At 43.0% G+C, this 26,044-nt stretch overlaps 1 protein-coding gene across 1 annotated transcript in view; it reads right to left on the bottom strand.

The window, feature by feature from the left end:
- Positions 1 to 2,982: 2,982 nt before the first annotated feature.
- Positions 2,983 to 26,044, bottom strand: part of LOC134743058 (folliculin-interacting protein 2) — a 43,545-nt gene continuing 20,483 nt past the window's right edge. The window contains exons 5-13 of the mRNA XM_063676338.1: positions 23,723 to 23,836; positions 23,108 to 23,250; positions 19,610 to 19,728; positions 19,040 to 19,180; positions 18,190 to 18,339; positions 12,183 to 13,567; positions 11,879 to 12,005; positions 11,248 to 11,356; positions 2,983 to 6,264 (exon numbers count right to left, since the gene is read on the bottom strand). Of these exons, the coding sequence (XP_063532408.1) occupies positions 6,058 to 6,264; positions 11,248 to 11,356; positions 11,879 to 12,005; positions 12,183 to 13,567; positions 18,190 to 18,339; positions 19,040 to 19,180; positions 19,610 to 19,728; positions 23,108 to 23,250; positions 23,723 to 23,836 (2,495 nt within the window). The 3' untranslated portion in view covers positions 2,983 to 6,057. The remainder of the gene's footprint in view (positions 6,265 to 11,247; positions 11,357 to 11,878; positions 12,006 to 12,182; positions 13,568 to 18,189; positions 18,340 to 19,039; positions 19,181 to 19,609; positions 19,729 to 23,107; positions 23,251 to 23,722; positions 23,837 to 26,044) is intronic.

Genomic DNA, 26,044 nt, shown 5'->3' on the forward strand with positions numbered 1-26,044 from the left:
TTCCAATCATGACAGCGCACTTATCTAGGAAATGGGGTTGACCGATCGGAACATTTTACAGATGGCGCCAGCCAGGGTCAAATTCATGTTTAAAGGCAAATCGCATAGAACCAAACTAGAGACAGGAAAAACATATGATAGCGGCATTTACAGGGTGTTTTTTTTTTCAAAGACATCGGTAGTCTAATTAACTCCATTTCGAAGATAATCAATAATTTAATTTTATCTGTTAAGGCCCCTACGAGCGTGTACACTTGCCTTAGGGATGATATATAGGCATATTGATTAGTGTTTAGTAGGAGTTTTTATAAATTTTCTACTAGACGTACCTTTTAAGTACTATCTCGGAAGATCGATGTTCGAAATATCATTGATATGTCACAGTTTTAAATTTTTTGGCTGAGTTAAATGTAATGCCCGTGTTACAACAACGCTATATGCAACATTTAATTACTTTATTTTATTTTTTATTAAATATGCCATTTAGTTTTCTTAAACGTACTTAACCATACTCCGAAGTTAAAGGAATTCAATAAAAACACGGTCTATAAAACCTTTGACAGTTACCAACTCCATTAACAGTGACATCGTTAGTTTCCCGATGCGCTGTTTTCGCAGCCGGACGGTAACCTTTAGCCTCTCCGTAATTAGCTGTCAGAGACAGTCCATTAGTAGGATTAAGACGGGTCACGCCCTGTTGCCGGATAAATAATGCACAGAAATTTATCTACGTGTGCTATTAATAACCCTCACGAACTAAAATAGCAGAAAATTTTTATCTACGAATGGACCGCGAGCCAGGCGCAAATTTTGTCAGTCATCGCCTCCCGGGCGAAAACTCGTATAGCGGTTAATGGCTATGTATGATGAACCCTCGTGAACGTCAGCTGCCGCTCCGTTGGTGGGTTGAGGAATGGCAGCCACCGAAGCGCGTAACACGGTCTTTCCACCGCGATACAACCGGCTGACGATTTGTTTTATTAACAATAGCATCTAAACTATCATCTAACAAAGTATCAAACGGGAGGCGATGACGCCGATGACTGAAAAGAATTTTCTTTTTTACATGTTCATGTGACCAGCTGACGGTCTTTCCACAGCGATACAATCGGCTGACGATTTTGTTTATTTACAATAGCATCTGAACTATCATCTGACAAAGTATCAAGCGGGAGGCGATGACAAAAAAAAATTTATAGACTTTATTTGCTGCCATTCCTCAACCCACCAACGGAGCGGCAGCTGACGTTCACGAGGGTTCATCATACATAGCCGTTAACCACTATACGAGTTTTCGCCCGGGAGGCGATTGGTCATGAAATCTGTTCCTGGCCCGCGGTCTAGAAGTTTATGTTGCAAGAAATAAAGAGTAGGTATTTATAGTAGTAGGTACAATACAATTTATTTAGTGTGTGATTCTACATTTTCGGTCTTTGACAACGTATTTTATATATCATTAAGTCCCCGACAAGCTCGGCCGAATTGCACCTTTTCATAAAAACGTAGTTCCGCTCTCATTTTAAAACTACGTGTTGGATTGTAATGAAACTTTGCACATACAATGACGTACCGTGAGGTATATCTAGGTCTGTAATTAGTTTATATAGCTCCAGCCGGGCTAGCACATGATTGGCGTGACAATATCTCGCCGCGAGATAGACTACCCGTCCCCCTTTAATTCATACAGCTTAGTAAAAGAAGGGTAGTATATCTCGTGGCGAGATACTGTCGCGCCAATCATGTGCTCGGTCTACAGTTTATAAAAAACAAGTTTTGTATGAAAATTTAAATTCGCTGAAGGTTTTCGCGGGCTTGGTTTCCGCAACTCAACGTCATAATATTGCGCCTATTTTGCGTGATTATAGGTTTTCGCAGCTTTATTTTTCAACTATGTTATCTGAAGCTACATAAACTAATTACAGACATAGATATACCTTATCCTATTGTAAGTACAAAGTTTCAGAGCAATCTAGCTAGTCGTTTTAAAATGAGAGCGGAACTACGTTTGTATGGAGAACCGAGCTTGACAGGGACCCTATGTAATACTTAAATATCTTTACTTAAGTAACGATACACATAGACATTACGTATCTGTATCTGGCACTCGTTACTCGTTATTTTCTTGATTATGAATTAAAACAGTAAATAATTACCTAGATATATTTAATGAGCCTTTTTCCGCAATTCGGAGTCCCATTTCCTTCAATAAGACCATAGCTATGACTTATTATGTGCTAGCCTTAGAACCCTAGCACCCAAAAGCGAAAGGTAAAGCAATAAGTACAGGATGTCCCAAAAATACGTTGATAAAGGCTGTAGAGCTAGAGTTAAACCAAGAAAAGTTGGGAAGTGGGTCAAATTTAACTTGCAAGGTTTGACCCGTATAAACAGTTATAGTCCATAGTAATTCTATGGCGAACATAATCTTAGAAATCGGACAGGCCAGGGCCGTAGCCAGAGTTGAATTTAAGGTAGGGCAGCCGTATTTACAGGTAGGGCGCAATACCTATATTATCAAAGTCGATGGTATTTCTTAACGTAGGACAATGGGATTTTAAGGTAGGGCATTGCCCCATAATGCCCTCCCCTATCTACGGCCCTGGGACAGGCTATACATAGATACGTTGCAAGACTTGCAAGTTAATAAAAAACTTGTAAAAACAAAAGATATATTCCAAATAGTTACGTTTTATTATAGTTCCCAACCCACTTTGGGACAGCGTGCGTACTGTATCCTAATCCTCTTGTGCGGGACAGGAGGCATGTTTCCAGCAGTGGGACAAATATAGGGTAAAATATCATATTTTAATTTAATTTTTTGCGGAACCGTACATTTGATGCTAAAATTTCATGTGTCAGTCAGTCAGCATCAAATAAATAGTGAAGGCCAAAGTGGCCAAATATAACGGGACTCATCCTTATTTATATGGTAAAACAGGTGTGTATGAGTAAGTGATAAAGTATTTTAATTAAAATAATCACTGACCATGAGAAAAATAATTTATTAAGGTATAAAAAATTGTAATTACATTTGGATACGAAAATGACCTCGGAAAAATAAAATAAATAAATGTACTTAAAACACAGTCAGGAATAGCAAGTTAAACAAAGTAAATAGACCTGCAATTTCATGTCAAAACCTTTACCCCCTTATTCATAAACGCCTACTAAAGTTGACAAGCCGCTAATATCGTTTGTCCCTTTCCGACGTATTGGTATGATGGACAAACGATTATTAGCGGCTTGTCAACTTTAGTAGACGTTTATGAATAAGGGGGTTTATGATTATTTTAGTTGGCCATTCAGCTTTGTACTTTGCAAGTTCCTGAGACCCACAAGCAGTTGTTTTGTATTTGAATTTGGAACTTAGTTACTCTATAAAAGTTCAGATTGTGCAATATGCACGCGGTAATGTGGTGTATATTTTCGCGTCTAATGATGGTCCTTGTCACAGTTCCGTGACTGGCTTAATTAGAAAAAGAATTGAAGAAATATGTTTTTACCGTGTTTCTATTATTTAAATGTTACATCTCTACATAAATTGATGTGCTAAACTTCTACATAATGTCTACAAAAATTTAGGTGACATCTACTCTATAAAAACCGGCCAAGTGAGATTTGGACTCGCCCACCGAGGGTTCCGTACTTTTTAGTATTTGTTGTTTTAGCGGCAACAGAAATACATCATCTGTGAAAATTTCAACGGTCTCTATCACGATTCATGAGATACAGCCTGGTGATAGACAGACAGACGGACAGCGGAGTCTTAGTAATAGGGTCCCGTTTTACCCTTTGGGTACGGAACCCTAAAAATGAACTGTCATAGGAGCCATCATTCGACGCGAGGGGATTAAAAGTTGTACGCGGGATCTCAGGAGGGTAAAGTGCTACGTCAAGTATGGGTTAAGGTGGGACTCCACCAGTGTTCGGCACTGTACGGCACAAGCATATTCAGTTCAAAAATGCTGGTAAAATCCCGCCTTTAGCAATCCACTATCACTACCAAGTCGGTACAAACAAGACGAAGTGTAGTCAGGTTAGCAATATAAATGTACTTTTATTTGGTAAAATATTTTTTTGTATAACTATGAATATGATAGTTGGATATCAAGGTACTAAAGCAGAGACGCTTTATAGATAGATTTTCGTACATCGGCCCGCCTGTTGCTATCTCTATTGCACGCGTATAATTATATTTCTATGTCTATGATGTCTATGTCTATTGCTGTCTCGCCCATGATATCAATGTCACTGTGCGAGTTTGACAGCAATATAATTATGCGCGTGCAATAGAGATAGCAACAGGCGGGCCGATGTACGAAAATCTATCTGGGAAGCGTCTCTGCTTTAGTACCTTGATATCCAACTATCATATTCATAGTTATACAAAAAATATTACCAAATAAAAGTACATTTATATTGCTAACTTGACTTTACAGTTCGTCTTGTTTTATAACAATTATAACATTAACTATTTAACAAAATAACATGACTAAGCCTGACGTGACACGATGCATGTATATACTTTTAAATTTAAATGTTTAACATTTTTAAATTTTATATTCATATAAAAGCTGATAATATCTTAAATTTATTTTAAGACTAGGCATTTTAAAAATGGTAATAAATAATTTTCTAACATGAAGCTTAGCTACACGTTTTGCATACTTATACATAATATATTTTTTTATGATTACTGTACATATAGTTTCTATAGAATTATCTCGTAACACTTTCAGTGATAACAATATATTAGACCTTAAATTTTTACACGAATATAACTGTGATACTGGTAGCGTTGTGATGTAGGGGTAGATGAAGTTAAATAGTTAATTGATAAGAGATCTTAAGTGTTTTAACAAATTAATTTGTATAATTTGGGTTGCTAACGTTTTTATCAACAACATTGCGAGTGCACCCATCTAAACAGTTATTTTTCTAGGCCTTCCATGATTTAATTACAATAACATTTATGGTAATTATACAAAAATAAACTTTAATAATCACAGATCCCATCCACCGCATTCACCTCGATTAATATTTCTTATTTCACAAGTTGATAGAACAGTCTTAATAGTATTTAATCCAACATGCCATCTCTACCACTTAACTCAGACGATCTATGAGAAGTTAATAAAGCTTAATTACAGCTAGGTTTTCGTGGGTACAGACCGTTTGTTTTATGTCCAGTAAGTCAATATGAAATACTAAAACTAATTTAGTAACCAGAGCTGTTTTTACAAGAAAAATAAAACCACCGCACAAATACCCCACTAACCGTCTGAGTGGAGCGGGTATAATACTCATTCTAATTTCCTACAAAAAATATCAAATTTAAATTTTCGAAATCGCAGGAAGTCACCTCAAAGACGGCTAAAACGTGATTTCAGTCTTAAACAAGTCCATTATAATTTTAATAGTGAGACCTCTTTTTAATCATGATGAATAAATGAATTTTACACTAAATATTTAGGCAGCCTTGTAGCATATTTGATATTATGTTGATGACAAGACAGTATTTAAATATCAAGCGAAATCGAGTTCTATATCATCACAGCACTTAGTTTTATACAGGATGGGAACGAGCAACCCGACATATTTTAAATGTGTATTCTTGGCCGCATTTAGAGACTAAAATGTCATACAAACTTTTCTGAAATCGGTCTCGTTTTAGAGATAGTGACAATTCTTGTGTTTTTTTTTTTTGCGTAATAACTCAGTGAAAAACGCCTTTTTAACTGCGACGCTGCCACTATGTGACATCGTTTAGACATTAAAGTTTTAAAGGAGACTAGCAAAAATTTTCTTTAATTATCTTTATAAAGAAGTACAGATTCATTGTAATGTTTTTGTTTTCTCGCCAAGATGTAACAATAAATAATGTGTTCGTGTGCAGAAAACACACATACACGAAAAAAAAAATTATTTTGCTCATTACCGCAGGAATGCGTGGTTAAAATCTGTCGGGTTACTCGTTCCCACCCTGTATCATCGGCCACATAGCAGCTTACTGAAAATTGAGCTCTATAGTAATGAGACACATTCCTATTTCGCTTGCTACCTATAACTGATGCCGTATCTGGCGGCGACCTGCGGCGTGTGCGTGGTGGCGATGGCGAGTAGGAGTGGTACGTCGTTGACGTCGACGTTGAGCGCCTTGGTGAGGGTGGCGATGTCACAGAAGTCCGTCGACATGAGCATGTCGGCGAGCGTCTTGGACAGCACGCAGAACTCACGCAGCTTACCCTCTAGATATGATAGGCACTGAAAAACGAAAATATTGATATAGTAACACATTTTCATGGAATAACTGAATACTACATAAAGTTAGAAGTATTAGAAGAAATTAAATTATTTACAGAAAATACTTTAATTTGTTTTTATTTTAAGTAGAAACACTACTATATAAATTATAAAATGAAATAAATGTCATATACTAAGAAAAAATTACCAACTCCTCCAGTGCCCCAGGCTGGAATCGAACCAGCGTCCTTTGCTATCGCGGCAGGTGAATGTGCCACAGGCGTGCCGCGATAGCAGAGGACGCTGGTTCGATTCCAGCCTGGGGCACTGGAGGCCTTAGTCATTTTTTCTTAGTATATGACATTTATTTCAGTTTACTACATAAAGTGTTATAACACAGAGACCCTTTCATTGTTCCGCTTAAATCCGCTAAAGTTGTTTAGAAGACGTGTAATTTTACAGTATAAATGACAAAGATCACTTTATAAAAAAGTCACTTTCAAAATGCTATAAAATTATACATTTCATAATAGACTTCTAGCTCACTTGCACCATTCGACTAACCCGACCCGACCTCGTGGGGTTAACCGGTTAAACCTGGAGTTACCATAGTTACCAGTACAATTTGACTCTTGGTAAATGGTTTAACCCTGGGTTAGTGGGATGGTGCAAGTGGGCCTGAGCGGTATCTAACAACAGACATCGGTTATATCATACGGTGAATTACCCCTTATATATCTATACATACATCCAGCCTTAAGTCTATGATTATTACAATATTCGAGTGAGAGAAGTAGCAGCAATATTTAGCAAAAATGGCTAAGTTAAAACAACGGGCTACGGATGCCCGGACATATTAAATCACAACACGAGAATGTTTTGTTGAAGCCTGAGCCTTCATTATATAGGTATCGAATAGTAACAGCTATGTATTGTGCATGTGCATTTTGATCGTATGTCTTTGCTATTTTTTCAAGGGTTCGTCACATTGCAGGGAGGCACCGTACGTGCACCACGCTAGCGCCACACGACTGTGCGAATGTGACTACTAGTTACGGCCACGAAACGCATGCTTGGCTGACAGCCGTATATTTGTTAGGGTTCCGTACTAGGGTTTGCAATCCGAATATTCGGATATGAATAATATTCGAATATCCGCCAATAATAATATCCGAAAATATTCGAATAATACAACTCAAAATATTCGAAAAAACGGATATTTTAGATAACAAAGAAATAACGTTTTTAACTATGTTTTCATACAAAGACGTTACCCCAATTTTAAATGATTACTATAACAGCTAAACACGCATATACTTTACGCAAATAAATAATCTGAATCTAAATCTAACATATTACTGTTATCTTTAAAACCGTAGCTAATAAGGAGCGTTTATAATTATCTGGATTCACTGGTGCCTAGTTGGAAATACATCTAGTGCCTCACCTCGTGTTTATTCGTCTACTCGTACATTCAGTCTTTATCAATCCAGTAGCAATGAAATGCTAACAATGAAAGCATTACTTACTTACTCCACTGGATCAGTGACCCAAAAAGAAGATTGGCCTCTGAAACAAGAGGACGCCATTCTGTCCTATGCTGCGCCACTGCCACTACTATGATCCTATAGCCATGGCCTCCAGATCGCTTCTGGTGGTTGATTCTGAGACCAATCTTCTCTCCTTCCTTCTCTATGATCCTAGCCATGGCCTCCAGGTCGCTTTTGTTTTGAGCCTATAGCCCCAAGTCATCAGCATAATCCAATGATCTTATGTTTGCCGTTCAACTCTACACTCCCATCACACATAAACAATTTTCGGACGATGTATTCGAGTGCCAAGTTAATCAGCAGTGGCGAAAGAGCGGCTCCTTGTTTTAGACCAGTGACTAGTTCAAATTCGGCTGTTGATCTCCACGAGCTTTTTACACTCATCCTGCTTACTTTGGTGGCAACAATTATTATTTTTAACAAGTTGTCTGGCACTTTAAAGCACTGCAAAATTAGACAGTGTCTCTCTGACATAATTATGCTTTGGCAAAATCAACAAATAGAATATGGATGTTTTGTGCCTACTTCCATTTCCTTTTCATCGCCTATTTCAACAGGTATAATACACAGTGCTGCAATGAAAGCAATAATAACTATGAAAAAATAACAGGGACTTTGTCTAAAACTAATAATCACCAACAACGAAATGAAAAATTGCATTCGGGATATTTTTACTCTGCATGAGTCGCCTGATAATGCGATCTCAAAGCATCCCATAAGGTGTCTTTGAAACTAGCATCTCAACGTTTTATGAGAGTTCTAGTAGCACCCTTATTTTTTTCCATAGTTCTGCTGATTTACGCAAAAAAAATTGAAACTTCGCATTATGGCACTCTAGCATCTCCGCCGTTATCAACTCCACGCTTATTTTAGCGCTAGATTTACGAATTATATTACTTGGAATAAATATTTTGGTTTCATTTATAATTATCCGAAATATTCGAATATACGGATAATACAAATTGTATTATTCGAATTATCCGAATAAGAAAATCGGACGGATATTGCAAACCCTATTCCGTACCCAAAGGGTAAAAACTGGGACCCTATTACTAAGACTCCGCTTTCCGAATGTCTATTTGTCTGTCACCAGGCTTGTATATCATGAATCTGAAACTGTTGAAATTTTTACAGATGATATTTCTGTTGCCGCTATAACAACAAATACTAAAAAGTACGGAACCCTCGGTGGGCGAGTCCGACTCGCACTTGGTCGGTTATTTTAACCAACGTATGGGTGTCGGCGTCGAACGTGTACGCTCGGAGTGTTCCTCACCTGGCAAGCGGGCACGCGCGCGCGGCGCATGGCGGGCAGCGCGTCCAGCATGCCGCCCACCAGCGCCGACATGCCGCCGCCGGCCGACCGGCCCACCACGCGCACCTCCCTACATCCTCACCTGGCAAGCGGGCACGCGCGCGCGGCGCATGGCGGGCAGCGCGTCCAGCATGCCGCCCACCAGCGCCGACATGCCGCCGCCGGCCGACCGGCCCACCACGCGCACCTCCCTACATCCTCACCTGGCAAGCGGGCACGCGCGCGCGGCGCATGGCGGGCAGCGCGTCCAGCATGCCGCCCACCAGCGCCGACATGCCGCCGCCGGCCGACCGGCCCACCACGCGCACCTCCCTACATCCTCACCTGGCAAGAGGGCACGCGCGCGCGGCGCATGGCGGGCAGCGCGTCCAGCATGCCGCCCACCAGCGCCGACATGCCGCCGCCGGCCGACCGGCCCACCACGCGCACCTCCCTACATCCTCACCTGGCAAGAGGGCACGCGCGCGCGGCGCATGGCGGGCAGCGCGTCCAGCATGCCGCCCACCAGCGCCGACATGCCGCCGCCGGCCGACCGGCCCACCACGCGCACCTCCCTACATCCTCACCTGGCAAGCGGGCACGCGCGCGCGGCGCATGGCGGGCAGCGCGTCCAGCATGCCGCCCACCAGCGCCGACATGCCGCCGCCGGCCGACCGGCCCACCACGCGCACCTCCCTACATCCTCACCTGGCAAGCGGGCACGCGCGCGCGGCGCATGGCGGGCAGCGCGTCCAGCATGCCGCCCACCAGCGCCGACATGCCGCCGCCGGCCGACCGGCCCACCACGCGCACCTCCCTACATCCTCACCTGGCAAGCGGGCACGCGCGCGCGGCGCATGGCGGGCAGCGCGTCCAGCATGCCGCCCACCAGCGCCGACATGCCGCCGCCGGCCGACCGGCCCACCACGCGCACCTCCCTACATCCTCACCTGGCAAGAGGGCACGCGCGCGCGGCGCATGGCGGGCAGCGCGTCCAGCATGCCGCCCACCAGCGCCGACATGCCGCCGCCGGCCGACCGGCCCACCACGCGCACCTCCCTACATCCTCACCTGGCAAGCGGGCACGCGCGCGCGGCGCATGGCGGGCAGCGCGTCCAGCATGCCGCCCACCAGCGCCGACATGCCGCCGCCGGCCGACCGGCCCACCACGCGCACCTCCCTACATCCTCACCTGGCAAGCGGGCACGCGCGCGCGGCGCATGGCGGGCAGCGCGTCCAGCATGCCGCCCACCAGCGCCGACATGCCGCCGCCGGCCGACCGGCCCACCACGCGCACCTCCCTACATCCTCACCTGGCAAGCGGGCACGCGCGCGCGGCGCATGGCGGGCAGCGCGTCCAGCATGCCGCCCACCAGCGCCGACATGCCGCCGCCGGCCGACCGGCCCACCACGCGCACCTCCCTACATCCTCACCTGGCAAGCGGGCACGCGCGCGCGGCGCATGGCGGGCAGCGCGTCCAGCATGCCGCCCACCAGCGCCGACATGCCGCCGCCGGCCGACCGGCCCACCACGCGCACCTCCCTACATCCTCACCTGGCAAGCGGGCACGCGCGCGCGGCGCATGGCGGGCAGCGCGTCCAGCATGCCGCCCACCAGCGCCGACATGCCGCCGCCGGCCGACCGGCCCACCACGCGCACCTCCCTACATCCTCACCTGGCAAGAGGGCACGCGCGCGCGGCGCATGGCGGGCAGCGCGTCCAGCATGCCGCCCACCAGCGCCGACATGCCGCCGCCGGCCGACCGGCCCACCACGCGCACCTCCCTACATCCTCACCTGGCAAGAGGGCACGCGCGCGCGGCGCATGGCGGGCAGCGCGTCCAGCATGCCGCCCACCAGCGCCGACATGCCGCCGCCGGCCGACCGGCCCACCACGCGCACCTCCCTACATCCTCACCTGGCAAGAGGGCACGCGCGCGCGGCGCATGGCGGGCAGCGCGTCCAGCATGCCGCCCACCAGCGCCGACATGCCGCCGCCGGCCGACCGGCCCACCACGCGCACCTCCCTACATCCTCACCTGGCAAGAGGGCACGCGCGCGCGGCGCATGGCGGGCAGCGCGTCCAGCATGCCGCCCACCAGCGCCGACATGCCGCCGCCGGCCGACCGGCCCACCACGCGCACCTCCCTACATCCTCACCTGGCAAGCGGGCACGCGCGCGCGGCGCATGGCGGGCAGCGCGTCCAGCATGCCGCCCACCAGCGCCGACATGCCGCCGCCGACCGACCGGCCCACCAAGCGCACCTCCCTACACAACACACACACTACTTACTTACATTTATACACACATATTTTTAGACTCAAATACTAATTCAATTCAGACGAAAAAAAAGGCAACGTTCACGTGCCAAATTGTTCTGACAATTGGAAATGCCAGTAAAACACTCATTGTTTATCATTATCATATAGCCACTAATGGACAAAGACCTTCCCCAAAGATCTCCGCGAGCGATTACGCATCCTTAGGACTAATTTAGACGGCGCGCGAATTGCAAACGAGTTTAATCATTGCGAACTGTACGGTTACATTGAAGTTAGCCGACCGGTCAAGTTCCGCAATGTAATGAAACTCACATGAGAGTTCTCGCACCGTCTAAATGAATTGGGATCTTGATCAGATTATCGGTATGCCTTCGGCTCCACAAGCAATGTGCCGTTGTGCACTTAAGCCCTTATTGACGTTAAACGGGTAGCTATTCCAGATACAGAATGCTCCGAACGATAAATTAACTTTATATAAATCTATAACTTTACGTATCCATTGACTTACCAAGCGTCAGTATCGCCGACAATAGCGACCGGCATAGCGCCCGCGTCGCTAGCCTTATTGAGGTACGATGCCAAATCCAGATCGCGCCGTAGGTCCATCTCCCACGTTTGAGGTTTCGATATTGTTCCTGGAATAAGAAAATATATTAAAAAATATATAAAATATATACTTTCCTCAGTCGAAATTAAAATTAAACTTTTTTACTATAGTCGTTTACGGCGACAGTGAAATCGCCGATTTCACTCTTAAAGTATTAAAATATTTCGAGTACAATGGGCCATTTACAACCCATCTGTCTACTAACCTTGTAAAACTAAATCAGGTACATAATGGTTGGTGACCCCGCCGAGTAGAGAGCCGTCGAGGCCGGCCGCCAGCGCCGGTCGCCGCACCAGCCGCGGCACCGAGAACTCAATCACCTGCCGCACCTCACCTCTGTCCCGCTCGCTCCCGCCCCCACACCCGTCTACCTTGCTCACTTCCACCGACACACTAGGCTTAACGTTCACTACTAAAGTCGCCTCCTTTTTTCTTCTAACGAACGTCTTCGGAGACACTTGAACACTATCGCTCACTGTGTACTCCTTCGCGTACTGAGGATCGGACTGCCGCGGTACGTCGTTCATGTATTCCAACTCGGAAGCGTTCGTGGGAGTCTGCAGCATGGATTCCATCATCTGACACTTGTAGCACGCCTCGCAACGCTCCTCTTGTATCGGCGGAACGATGGTCGGATCGAACTGGTAATTGTCCAGCTTCAGATTTCCCGGTTTCCCGATATAATGCCTATCTAATATTTCTAAGTTCTTGCTTTTCATATAATTAGTGACTATTTGAGGGTATTTATCGAATTCGAATTTAAACCCGGAATGTTTTATTGGTTTGGAATGTTGAAGTGTTTGCGCGCAGCATTTGGACGGGCTGTCGGTGCTCCGGGAGAATTTCTGCTCGCAGGGTTTCTGGTGGCAGCCTTTCTTTTCCTCGTTACCTGCTTTCTCTATCGCCTTCAGATTTAGCGGCTCGTGTTGTATTTTGGAGGACCTTTTTACGCTTTTTCCGCCGTTCGACTTGTTCTTCAAGCCGACTAGCTTCTCATCGTCGCCGAGAACGAAAACTACCTTTCTTTCCACTTCTTCCTCGGACGCGGTGGAATCGAGACTGGAGTCAGAGGAAGACTTGGCCGCGAGCATCATCGTGGGGTTCCTCCTGATTCCGCTCGTGCTCTTCTCGCTCGACATGCAACGTTCCTCGAAATCTTCACTAGTAGAGAGCTGCCGATTTAGATTGGCGAGCGTCGTCGACCGCCCGAAGCCGCGACTCGGAGCGGGCGTCGCATCGTCCACTTTGACACTATCGCACTTGGCCGGCGCGGTCCTTTTGAGCGTCACCGTTTCACTTTCCCTGAGAACACTATCATCAAACTCGAAGTCATTGCGGACGACGTCACCGCAGCGGACGAAGTATGTAAGGACGACTAGGAGCTTGTTGACGAAGACGGTTTCGGCGCCGCTGATGATGGTCTTGGCCTGGCGGACGGGGAAGCCGACGGCGCCGTGCAGGTCGGCGAGCTGCGCCCACAGCGCGTTGTGCGGCCGGCGCACCGGCGGCGCGGGGCCGTCGTACGGGCTCACCGTGCCCACCCAGCCCAGGTGGTACGTCAGCACGTGCGTCAGTAGCGTGCTGATGAAGCTGGAAATATATAATCATCATTAGGACCTCAGTAATTACTATGTACATCATTCGAAACTCAAGCGCCGAGTTTTTCTCTGCCGACCGGCGCGCTTACACACGTGTCATAAAAGCAACAAAAACTTAATCCGTTTCGTTATGCCAAGACCTAATATTGGCTGCTAATATAACCTGTAAGTTAAGGCAGAAAACCTTATTTGTTCAAGCTGATTCCGGTATCGAAAAATCAATACATCTCAGAGTACATATTCGAAGATAGAATAAGGCGTCATATCGCTTATTATACATGTATTAACATAATTATTGAAGATGTGCAAACAGAAGCTTTTTAAAGGCATGAATTGCGATACGCATGAATATGAGTAGTGTAAACATTTCTACGTTATTTCTGCTCCAACAACTCCTTTTTTAGGATGTCTAATTTTAAAAGCAAGTGAATGAAACGTGTAAATAATGTAAATATAGAAGGGACATTCTAAACAGTAAACGCTAAACAGGTAAGTCATTAGTTGCACAACCGCTCCGCTTTGTAAACATCTATCGAAAATAACAAAATCACGTGAAATACTTACGCAAATAAATATTGTTCGAGAATGTAGAGTGAACGACTCTCACCTACGAAGACTGCGCGAAAAAAAAACAATATTGGTATGAAGAAAATGATATCTATGTAAGATACTGAAATGATGGCATTTTAATCAATCATTTATTTATTCATGGCATTTATTCATCATGAATTGCTATTTTCACATTTATGTTTGGTAAAAATATTAATCAAGACAATTGTCTCCGGTAATAAAAGTATATAAGTACCTATTTAAACGGATTATATTGCCATTATATTATTAATTTAGTATACGTGATATAATCCGTTTAAATTGTTTAATTTCATTAAACAGGAGTGTCCATAAGGACTATAAAGTCCGACAAGAAATTGTAGACAATTATTGAGGACGCCACTTCCTAGGTAACATGGAGACTATATAAAGGAGCCAAATCTCTATGTATGAAAAGTGTCCATCAAAAAACAGTAATTAGGCGGCGCCACCATACACCGAAATACTACCAAAAACAACCTACGTAATTTGGTCGGGTTATTTGTTGGTTCATGTTATACTCATGTCCCAGAGCCTAACTAGCGCCACCGGAGAGATTAGGAACTATTATTTAAAGCTGAAAGCGGTCACTTGCAACAATTCTGCCATAAGAGATTGGCACCCTTTCTATACCATCCATACTAGGTAACTGTCGCATTTTGACGTAAAATGCTTAAACATGACAACAATTTAGTATTTAGTTCAATTTTATATAATTTCTACTATTTTATGTCGCACTATATTTATTATATTTCATAACTAGGTAATATCTTCAAGTTCTTAAGGCGCAACGTAAACTTGTATTACCAGTACATACTAATATTATTGTTTGCGCACGTGTATTAAATGACTAACTTCTAATATCTGATTACTTGAATACTAAATAATATTTAAGGAACGTAGTTTAATACATATGTTCTTACTTACCTAATTTGACTGTAAGTTATTATAAACTGAAATAGATATCATACACTAAAGAAAAAATGACCAAGTCCACCGGTGGTAAAATTAATAACAAAAATAATAATCGCTATATTTGCTATATGCTCCAGGGGTGGAAGTGAACCCGGGACCTTCAGGCTCACATTCTTGCGTAGGTTCACCGCCACAGAGCTGGGAGAAGAGCGGCGGCAGAGTTCCCAGATGGAGAAGAAACAACACAAGTGGAAACACTTCGCCGATGGAGGGCAGAGCTAGACGATGCAAAATATGGACTGATAACGGTAGATGCAGTACTGCCGCATCTGGAACGCTAGGTGGAAAGGAGGCATGATACGCTAACTTTCCATATGCATATAGTGCAGATAATTACTGAGTACCTGCGCCGCATAGAGAGGGTAATGTGACAGGTGTAACAATAAAAATTGGCTCTGTGGACTTTGCGAACTCCGTCATGGGTCCGCCATTTTGTTTTTTTTTTATCAAAAACGGAATCGACAAGATAACTTATAATTATCGAACCATGATCACAAAATTTTACGACAATCGGTTGAGAAATGCGACTTGTAGAGACATATATGTATAATAGTCGGACCTCGCCTCTGTCCCGCATACTCAACATACGAAATAATTTTAGCCCAAGCTAAAACAGAGACGCTTCGCACTCGCTCGGTAAATAATTATTGTATTTAACCCGCATCATAGTTGCAAGAATAACGAAACACCCAAAAGTCCTGTCCATAAGTCACAAGACGAGCCACCCGCGAGAATAGAAGACCAATAAATATTGCTTTTCACCTCGCCTCGGAGTTTCAAGAATGACAACATCGCCTAAAAGTCCTAACAAATCATAAATCACAATGGGCCACCCACGAGAGCAGAAGACAGCTCGTCACTCACATGTCCCAGGTAATTATCGGTCAAACGCTAACGAGCCAAAACGTGTGTTTAAAGTGAAACTTTTATTCTATCGCCTCATTTTTTTTGGTCTGTCTTTAGCATGTCGCATTACAGAATTACAGCATTAGTAAAATTCTACTTTATGTTTAGTATTTAGAGTGCATAGTCTTTAAAATATGCTTCATTATCGGACTAGGGTTACAATACTTAATTCACGAAGGCTGATATTTGCTTGTAATTTCATACAAAATTTTAAGGACAGTAGACCCTAACTAACGATGCAAAGATACCGATACCGATATATCGGCCAATATAATCGGCATCGCCAATTTAAATACACCCGACACTTATCACAGTCTGCTAATAATTTAAATCAATAATGGCATCAACAGTTGAAAATGGCATGAGAGTTGAGACAAATGTAAAAAAAATATGGTTTTATTGGCGAGGCCGCGAACTTTTCAATCAGCCCTCGTATTTCTTATACCGTAGTGGGGTGCAATGAAGTAGTGAATCTGACAGCGATATTTTTTATAAGTATAAAAGAGCCTATGTTTGGTAGCTGCGAGTCTATGTAAACGTCTCATAATGCGGAGTTTATGGTAAATGATCCATGTCATTAACCGGAGCTGCATGGAACTTGGATCAACTCCAGGTGACGGTCTATTTGTAAAGCTCTCTATATATTATCAGGGAATTAACGGACTACACTTTTATATAAATGTCTGGTCGATGACATCCAAATCCACTGAAAGTTCTTGAAAAATCATATGATCATAATCTTTGGCAAATTAAAGAATAATAAGTTACACAACTGGGAACTAGCAAGAACCTTGCGTTATGGTAACAGCGTATTTCGAGTGTACGGCCATACATTAAATTTTAACTGCGAGCACGCATTAGCACGTCAACGTCTAAATTAACGGCTATAAATTACAGGGCTGTTAAATTATTGCTCTAATGTCAGGGACGAAATGTGTGCAGAACATAAACGGTAAAACAATAGAAGATTTTATAACTCAATCCTCTTTCAAAACAGCTATAAATTACGTGTAAGCATCCGACAGATATTTGTACAATTTAATGATTCTTTTGAGATGAACTAATTTTACTTTTAATGTATTCGAGATAAGCTGTACGCTTACCACGAGTTTGACATTGATCTGACTGACATATTCGTTAGCGTGTGCGTAACTTACTTTCTACGCATCTCGCTCGTTACTGGTATATTAGTGCGAGCGAGATGTATGGAAAGTAACTTACCCAGGCGTTAGCGAATATGTCAGTGTCAAACTGGTGGTAGCCGTGCAGTATTTTCTACTTGTAAGTACAATGTACACAGTAACAGTCGCAGATAACCAACAGCAAATAAAACACTAATAGTGACACCATTTAGATTAATTACTGACAAGAAATATAATAGCACTCATTAATTGAGTATACAGTATCATGCTAAACAAGATACTGTATCACGTGAATATATGTAAAACCCTGACCCACGCATACTGAAATACTGGTGCGCATTAAATTGTTAAAAATATTATAGTTTGAATATTCGAGGTGAGATGTCTAAATCTTGGCGTCAGTTCAAACTATTAGATGCCCGTGATGTTTCCTTTGTTTGTGTCCTTCTTTTAAATAGTTGACAAACATTCGTAACAGCAAAGCCGTAAATGTTACCGTGCAAGGTGCCACGGTGGTTTCCGCGTTACTAATCATATGAAGAAGAAAATAAAACATAAGTTTGTGAGAGCCGATTAGGAGTAAATAATATAATTCTCATTAAACAAATTTATACATTACGATACGAGGCGTTTTGCAGAGCGGTCGTAACTTCGATCAGTATAGTTTTCAAAGTTAGGTTAGCACACGAGTATCACTCACAAGTTGGTATCCTTGGTGTCGGCACAGTGTAAAAAGTATACAGTGGACCGACGACTTTGACGTGTACCGAGCTACTAACAATGGCGAATGTATGCAGCTAGGGTGCGCGCGGTACACCTCTCGCCCCTCGCACCCCGCACGATTGCCCTGTCTAGACGGCTTCGTCGAATAACTGTATTGTTTTATAGACTGTGGTGTCAGCGTGGGCCAGCACCGCGCACAGGTCCGCTAGCAACGAGTCGGCGAGCTTGTGCGAGCGCGGAGACTGGACACAAGGCGGAGCACAATTGAAACAGTACTCACAAGTTGGTATCTTTCGTGTCGGCGTGGGCCAGCACTGCGCACAGGTCCGCGAGCAACAAGTCGGCGAGCTTGTGCGAGCGCGGAGGCTCGCTGGTTACGAGGCGGAGCCATGCTGGTTGGAGTCGTGGCCCGGACAGCAGTTGTGATAGCCTGCAAATGTCATCATCATCAATCTCAATGTATGAACAATCTTTGGGTAATAACAGTTGAACTAGTACATGTCAGATACATGGGCGGAATATCGCATAAGATATACAAAGAAAACAAGCTTTTTGGAAGGAATATGCCCAGGATTAGTCTTGATAGATTTCCGTCACAAACAAATACATTATGCAACAAGATAAGAAACATCTCAACATTATTTCACAATAAATCGCGGTATATTTATTTTTGGTGTCAGTAAATCTGAGGTTAGATGTCAGTTGCTACAGTTTATTTATGTATAGTTTAATGCAAAATGAAAGCACAGATCTTAATGCCGATTATTATAGTATTTTACAAAATATAAATGGCCATAGTGGTAGAGTTATGTGTTGTTTAATGCAAAATGAAAGCACAGATCTTAATGCTGATTATTATAGTATTTTACAAAATATCAATGGCCATAGTGGTCAGGCGTAGCCGACACACCATGCTCTGCAATAGGGGGTGCATCACCAGTTCTGTAAGGGGGCGCTTCTACTAGGATAGTTACCATCCAGCTGCGTCATGAGCGGCCTGATGCAACGTAGCGACGAACTTGCCGCCGGCGCCGGCCGTCATAGTGGCCAGGCGCAGCCGACACACCATGCTCTGCAATAGGGGGTGCATCAACAGTTCTGTAAGGGGGCGCTACTGGTAAGGTAGTTACCATCCAGCTGCGTCATGAGCGGCCTGATGCAACGTAGCGACGAACTTGCCGCCGGCGCCGGCCGTCATAGTGGCCAGGCGCAGCCGACACACCATGCTCTGCAGTTGAGGGGACATCTCCACGCATCGCCGGATGAAGTCTCTGCAAGGGGGCGCTGCGGTTAGGGTTATGGTAGGGGCCTAGTGCGACGCATGGAACGCACGCACGTGAAACACGTCGGTCGCTTCAGTCGCTTGTGTCGTATTGTTGGTATTTGTAATTGATGTCGCAATTTAATTGCCATCGATGATTGAGTATGAAAATATAAACGAATATAGAAAAACGCAAGCGAACACAAAACATTTAAGTCAGATGTATTGAGGTATTCCGTTAGGTTTTCGTTTTGGGATACGAGTAGTTCAGAGTATTCGTGATTGTTTCATTTGATATACTCGTACTGATCAACGGTTTATGTACATACTACTCAATAATACCAGTGGATTTAGAAATGAACGTTCCAAAAACATTAATATTTTCTATAAGTAAACTGTTTTAATGAGCAAACCACTTAAACAAGTTTTTCATACTCACTTCTCAGCAGCATCAGGGACACTGATGAGCAGTGCCAACCCCAGCTTGTTCTTCTTCAACGCCGCACAACTACTCGCCAGGCTGTCGCTCGTCCCGCTGGTCGAGCTACTGCTGTATACCTGTAACAACATGCTTCGATATAGACAACTAGGGACCGAGATAGATGGCTATTGAAAACCACGTACACCGCGCCGAGTCGAAATAGTCGCTGCCTATCTTGGGAACCAATATTGCCGTTGGCAGTCGCAAAAGGCGGTTTTTGGCGCGGATCTAAGGCGACAACAAAATCAGTGGCCTTTCCAATCAATCACAGCCACGGAAAAGATGGAAAGGATGAACCGTGGCAGCAATAGTAGCCATAAAAGAAAAGTTTCGGCCCACACGAATTTATCAAAGGCGACCCTCGTGTTGGGGCTAGATAATAATTACTACATAGTAAAAAACAAAGTCGCTTTCTGCTGTCTGTCTGTCCCTATGTATGCTTAGATCTTTAAAACTACGCAACCGATTTTGATGTGGTTTTTTTTTATAGATAGTGATTCAAGAGGAAGGTTTTTATGTATTGCCCCGTGCGAAGCCGGGGCTGGTCGCTAGTAATATTATATGTCTTAAATTATTATCAGACTTCAGCCCTGACATACACTGATTAATATGTTTGTTTGTTTGAGTTATTACATAAATAATGTGTATATAGCTACAATACACTTTACGCAGTTTCTATCTGTGGAAACTTGTAATTGGCTCGCTGCTTCTATGTTATTACCTAACGTGTTACTTTAGTTGTAAGTTTTCCTAATAAATAAAATAAAAATAAAATAAATAAATAAATATTTACCCGTGTTATACTCCAAAGAAAACTAAGACTTAATAGCTTTGAACCACGAGGTATCCCCATACATCAAGACCGGGATTAAAAACAGTGAAACAAAACCAGGTACGCTGCTCAGTTGTATTGCTATTTCATAACCTACTGTCATATAGTCATTTAGCGACACAAAACAGGTCATTCGCATTGAGACAGAGAGAAACAATGCATTAGCATATTATATTCATTGAAACCATCGGCAATTTAGAAGGCTGCAATCAAGGCTCGAAACTAGCGGTACTCAATCCCCCATAGCGTGACTTGCAGACCTAGCGGCCTATCACAAGATAGTGACTCATAATAAACCTGTGGCATAATGACTCGTCACTTATCAGGTTACCCGAGAATTTATATTAATAGCAGCTATTTGTCATCACCGATAACAAGTCATATGACTGAACGATAGCCGCGGTCACTCATGTCATCATGTGACGGATCACGCGTTTGTCGATAAATTGTGTACAAACAGTGCATAAACTGATTTCTGTACCTTTTGGCTTTCACCAACTCTTACCGGGCGAGATAACGTGCGAAGCGCCGATCGAATCCGCCGTTGCGTATTAACATTTAGTATCGTATACCTTTAGCTGCATGTAAATACAAATGCTACGCGGTTTTTTTGTTAAATGTAAGCAACATGATAATCCATACCATACGAGTGGATTCTGTTTTGATAACAGCCTATTAAACAACAAATGGAAGAGCGAGATCTTGTCACGTATCAGGTGTTTCATTTCCGTGTGTTACTGTCACATTTTTGTTCCGATGTATATGTATTTTTAGACGAAGGCTGGAACATAATTATGCCATTGTCAATGAGAATATGTAGAATAATTATGAGATTTGTACATTTTAACGGGTCACTCACGTTTTGTAATTCGAATGTAGTTCTACGTGTTTCCATCCCTCTAATTCATTTAATTTATTCTATACTTCGTCAGACACCTTGTATACATATTGTTATATTATACCAATAAACATAAAACTATGGTGAGGTCACATGGCCTAACCGTCTCTGTACATATTTGGCGACAGCATGACGACAGTTATCCGAGAGATAAAGTGAGCGTTGACACGTAAACAAAACGATTGGGCAAAAACAAAACATTATCTACCTAACGACTATACGGATTGGTAAGATAAAGGAAATAAATATTGACTTACCATGTAATGATCATATTACGTTATGGTTAATGAATAAACTAAAACTAATAAACTTAAAATAAACGCATAAATAGATATAAGGTGTTTTGGTCGATTGACGGCCGCCGAGGCAAAATGCCACGGACACCCCAGAAAATAAATAACATAAGTAGTAAGTTTTTTCGCAATACGTTATCTATAGATGCTATTTTCGTATTGTAAGTGGGTATTGTCAACACAAACAATTTACAAAACTACTACCTACGTTACAATTTACTAAACTTTTCTACAATCTACAATGGAAAGCTAGCCTATCCGTAGGGACTAGATATTCAATGTAAACGTTTGAAATATGCACAGAATATTAAGCGCTCATTAGAATGTATCTTAGGCAAACGGGTTTTATTAAACCAAACAAACGTTTCCTTGCTTATGACGAGAGGTGCAACAAAAACATCTTCAATCGTCAACATACTTTCTTCCACCTTAGATATATGTATAGTTTTAATAAGATACACGTACAAAGCTCATTACAAAACTATTAGCTTCTTATCCCATGACTAGAATGGCTGGTAATCTTCAGCACATCACAATAAAACTGCATATAGTCAAGACCCATTGTTTTCTTAAGATGATCACGTAAAGGTCACCCAGTGCGTCACTGTCCGAGAAGGCATGTACTTGACTTTTAGACCAGACGGAAAGTACTGAATGCAACCACACTGACCTTACGTGCAGTTGCATTTTCCATCGTGTTTGTAACTCTCAGATATATAACATCGATTATACAAAACACATTAACAAGTTACAAGTGCACGTGGAGGCCAAAACGGGTTTTCAACTTTTACTAATTGTAGGTTCTATACGCAGGAGCCCCTGTTTACTGGCGGGAAGTGTGAATGTCAAGTTCAAGGATCCGATTTATGGCACAAGATAGAAAAACCTCCAAGTAAGGGAGCGTTCCAAACCTGAGAGACGCCACGGTCCGGGCTGTTAGCACCGCTGCTTTCTGGGCATCCACTATTTAGGGGAACCTCGACACGAGAGAAGAAGAAGGGAGCGTGCGTAAACTGTAAGGCCAGCACCTGTTTAAAGTGTCAATGTCTTGGTTGATGGTTCAATGGTTCTAATATCTGATATTATAGTGTTATTGCTGTAAAACCGCTGGCACGGCCAGCATGTTCGAGCTATTGCGAGGCGTGTCTCACTCCGCGATTTCGTCGCGTCGCTACAAGTACCTGCGGCCGCCTCAATTTTAAGGTTTTGCCATAGTACTTGCCGCACACCGCTTGCGCCGCCTTGCGCGTAGTAGTCGCGTTTTGTTAAGGAGTAAATCTTCTGTACCTAGTACTATTGTATATTCTGGGCAATAGCCGAGATTGAAGCGCGTCGCAAGGTTTCTGAACGTACGCCGCTGCCAGCTGCCGTTGCTCAGCTTATGATCTGATGGGGCCATAATAGTTTAACATATATTGTAATGTGACTTGTACCTGAGAGTCGGTGGTAGTAGAGCCGCTGGGCACGGCCAGCAGGTTCGAGCTGTTGCCGAGGTCGAAGCGCGTCGAAAGGTTTCTGAACGTACGCCGCTGCCAACTGCCGTTGCTCGACGTGCTTAGCTTGCGACCTGATGGGGCTGGACCGAGAAACATACGTTAACTGGAAGGTTTGTCAGAACTTAAGTTGCTTGACTGAGGTGTGGTTGAAGGTTTAACTGTGTTTGACTGGTTTGGGTAATGGTCAGTAAATAAAAAATAAATACAAATTATTTTACCTTCTACTAGAAAATCATCACGTAACTTCCAAAAGAACCGTCTAAATTCTTCTATTTTATTAAAGCGAGACTCCTGACAAATTAGTATGGACTATGGAGTATCTGTTTCAGGTTTATAACTATAGGTAAGTATTTAATATGTTCATAGCAGAACGTTATTATCTTACGTCGATTTGTGTCATGTTTCCTTAATATTTATTCACAAATAAACTCGCATCTGGAGAAACTCTTGAGGACTAGTTGCAGAATATTTTTTTTGAATTGTTGGGCAGCAGTGAGGCACTTAAACATACTAAAAAAGAAATCATGAATAGAGTTATGAAAGTAAACTTACTGTGAAAAGAGAACATGTCGTCCTGAGTATTGCTGCCGTCCCAAACGTCAAACATTGAGAAATAATCGTAGGTGGATCCGATGCTGCTGTGCGGCGTTTGATCCCCGTAAAAACCTGCAGGATGAAATAAAATTGTGTTAATAAAAGCAGTCGCAAAATTACGCAATGAGTACTACAATTGCATTATTTAGGTACTTAATGATTATACATTTATTTTACATTTTAATTAGAAAAAAAGGCAAATAAGTGATAAATATACTATTTGCTTTTCCATCTAGCGTCTAGTAATACGCGTCTGGATTATACCTAATAGCGAACATCGAAATCTCAGATTCGTCTATCTCCTTCCCTATATATCGTTCGAATATGCAAAAGCATAAATAGAAGAAAATATGATTTTTGAGGTCCGTAAGTAACATACATGTAGGTATACATAGATGAAAAGAAAAACAAGGTCACACCTCGATGCGCATAGAGATTACTACTTGAGGAAAAAAATGGCAGACTGGTGATTGCATCCGGTGACGTCGTAAAACTTATTTTACGCGATTAAGTCCCGTCGTTGTGAATAATAACGTCGTAAGATATTTCCCCTACAAAGATTTTATAAAGATTTGCCGTCAGTGTTTACTGTTTAGAGACACTTCACTGCGTTGGTGGGGGCAAACTCGCATACTTCAAAAACAGCACATTAGCCTACTCACGTGATCGATCAGAACATTTCGCAATGCGGACCGTACGGTAAACGGAACCTCGTCTGACGGGTTTACATCACGTGGTTTGGTTTGTTTACATTCAATAACAAGGCCAGAGGTATATCCGCAAACAACTAAACTAACATACGCCATACGCCAATACGAATAAGATGTGGTCCATTGTAAAGGATAGCTTCACTAGAGCTTTTTTTTGTATTAGTTTGTGTATACTATGTGTAATTTATTTTTCGCCATATTTTATGTTTCTTTCCTTCATGTTGCTTTCTTTTTGTCTGTTACCTTCCGTGATTCTCACGTCTTGATGGTCTCATCTGAAGATCAGCGCTGGAAGTCGCCAGCAGCATGCTGAGATGGGGCCATTTCGTGACACTTTATTTTTACTATGCTCTTTTAATGTATGTCTATTGTCTGTGTGTTTGCGAATAAAAACTATTCTATTCTATCTTGAAGTGCCCCTCATATGTACGTAGGTATATATAAAAATACATGTTCGAAAAATGTTATACTCGTATGCAAGATGCATTGAATATGCAAGATTTGCTACTATAGTGTCATATTATACGGTGTATTTCATCAACTAATGGCGTTTCTCGGCAAAACGAATGACGATCAAGTGCAACGATCATTATGACTACAATGTGTCATTCGACTTAAGACGTCTATTTATGTTGTATTCACTGCAAAAGTGGTCATGAGTAGGATGTCTAAGATCGAATTGGCAACAACAGGTATCAAAATACTGTAATATGTAATATGTTTCTGTCACTGGTTTTGAAAACTTATGTTGATAGACCTTTCACCGTTACTGCGCAGTTTTGTTTAATTCGCAGCGACGCGTCAGTTCAATGTAATAAGATGTAAAGTGCATTCTTATAGCGTTATTTACTTCAATCTGTACGAGTATCAATACATCGATACCCTAAAAGCACTGGAATCAACAAAAGGGGTGAGTTACTATCCCAATTTATCTTTACCAATTGTCTGCACTTGTTGAATAAGGGCAACACGCCCACCTTCGTAACTAGAGCTAGGCAAGAAGTATTAGATATAACCTTCGCTACTGAAAAGGCGGCAAGCTGCCTAGCCAACTGGCGTGTCAGCAGCGAAAATTCAATGTCGGACCACAGACATATTTTGTTCAGTGTTAAGGACTCTCTAGATAGGGAACCACTAACGCGTAGAAATCCAAAAGAAACGTCATGGGAAGCCTATAAGGCTGACCTGGAAAATCGTCTAAAGGATGTACCAAAATATGTCAAAACACCAGACTCTCTCAACCTGACAGTTAATCTATTATCTGAAGGCATACTTAGGGCCTACGAACAAAGCTGTCCTTTGAAAGAGGCAAAAACTACTAACACAACGACGTGGTGGAACAAAAGGCTAGAAAACCTCCGTAGGTCTACACGTCGCATATTCAATCACTCGACCACGCCGAATGAGTGGGAAAGGTATGGTAGAGCGTTGACTGAATATAATAAACAAATCAGGAAGGCAAAAAGGAGGTCATGGAGAAGGTTCTGTGAAGAGATTGCCCAAACTCACAAAGGAGCGCGAATTCACAAAATACTTTCCAAGACACCGACCAACTATCTCGGCCTTCTTA

Source organism: Cydia strobilella, chromosome 7, assembly GCF_947568885.1.
Source record: "Cydia strobilella chromosome 7, ilCydStro3.1, whole genome shotgun sequence".
Classification (NCBI taxonomy): Eukaryota; Metazoa; Arthropoda; class Insecta; order Lepidoptera; family Tortricidae; genus Cydia; species Cydia strobilella.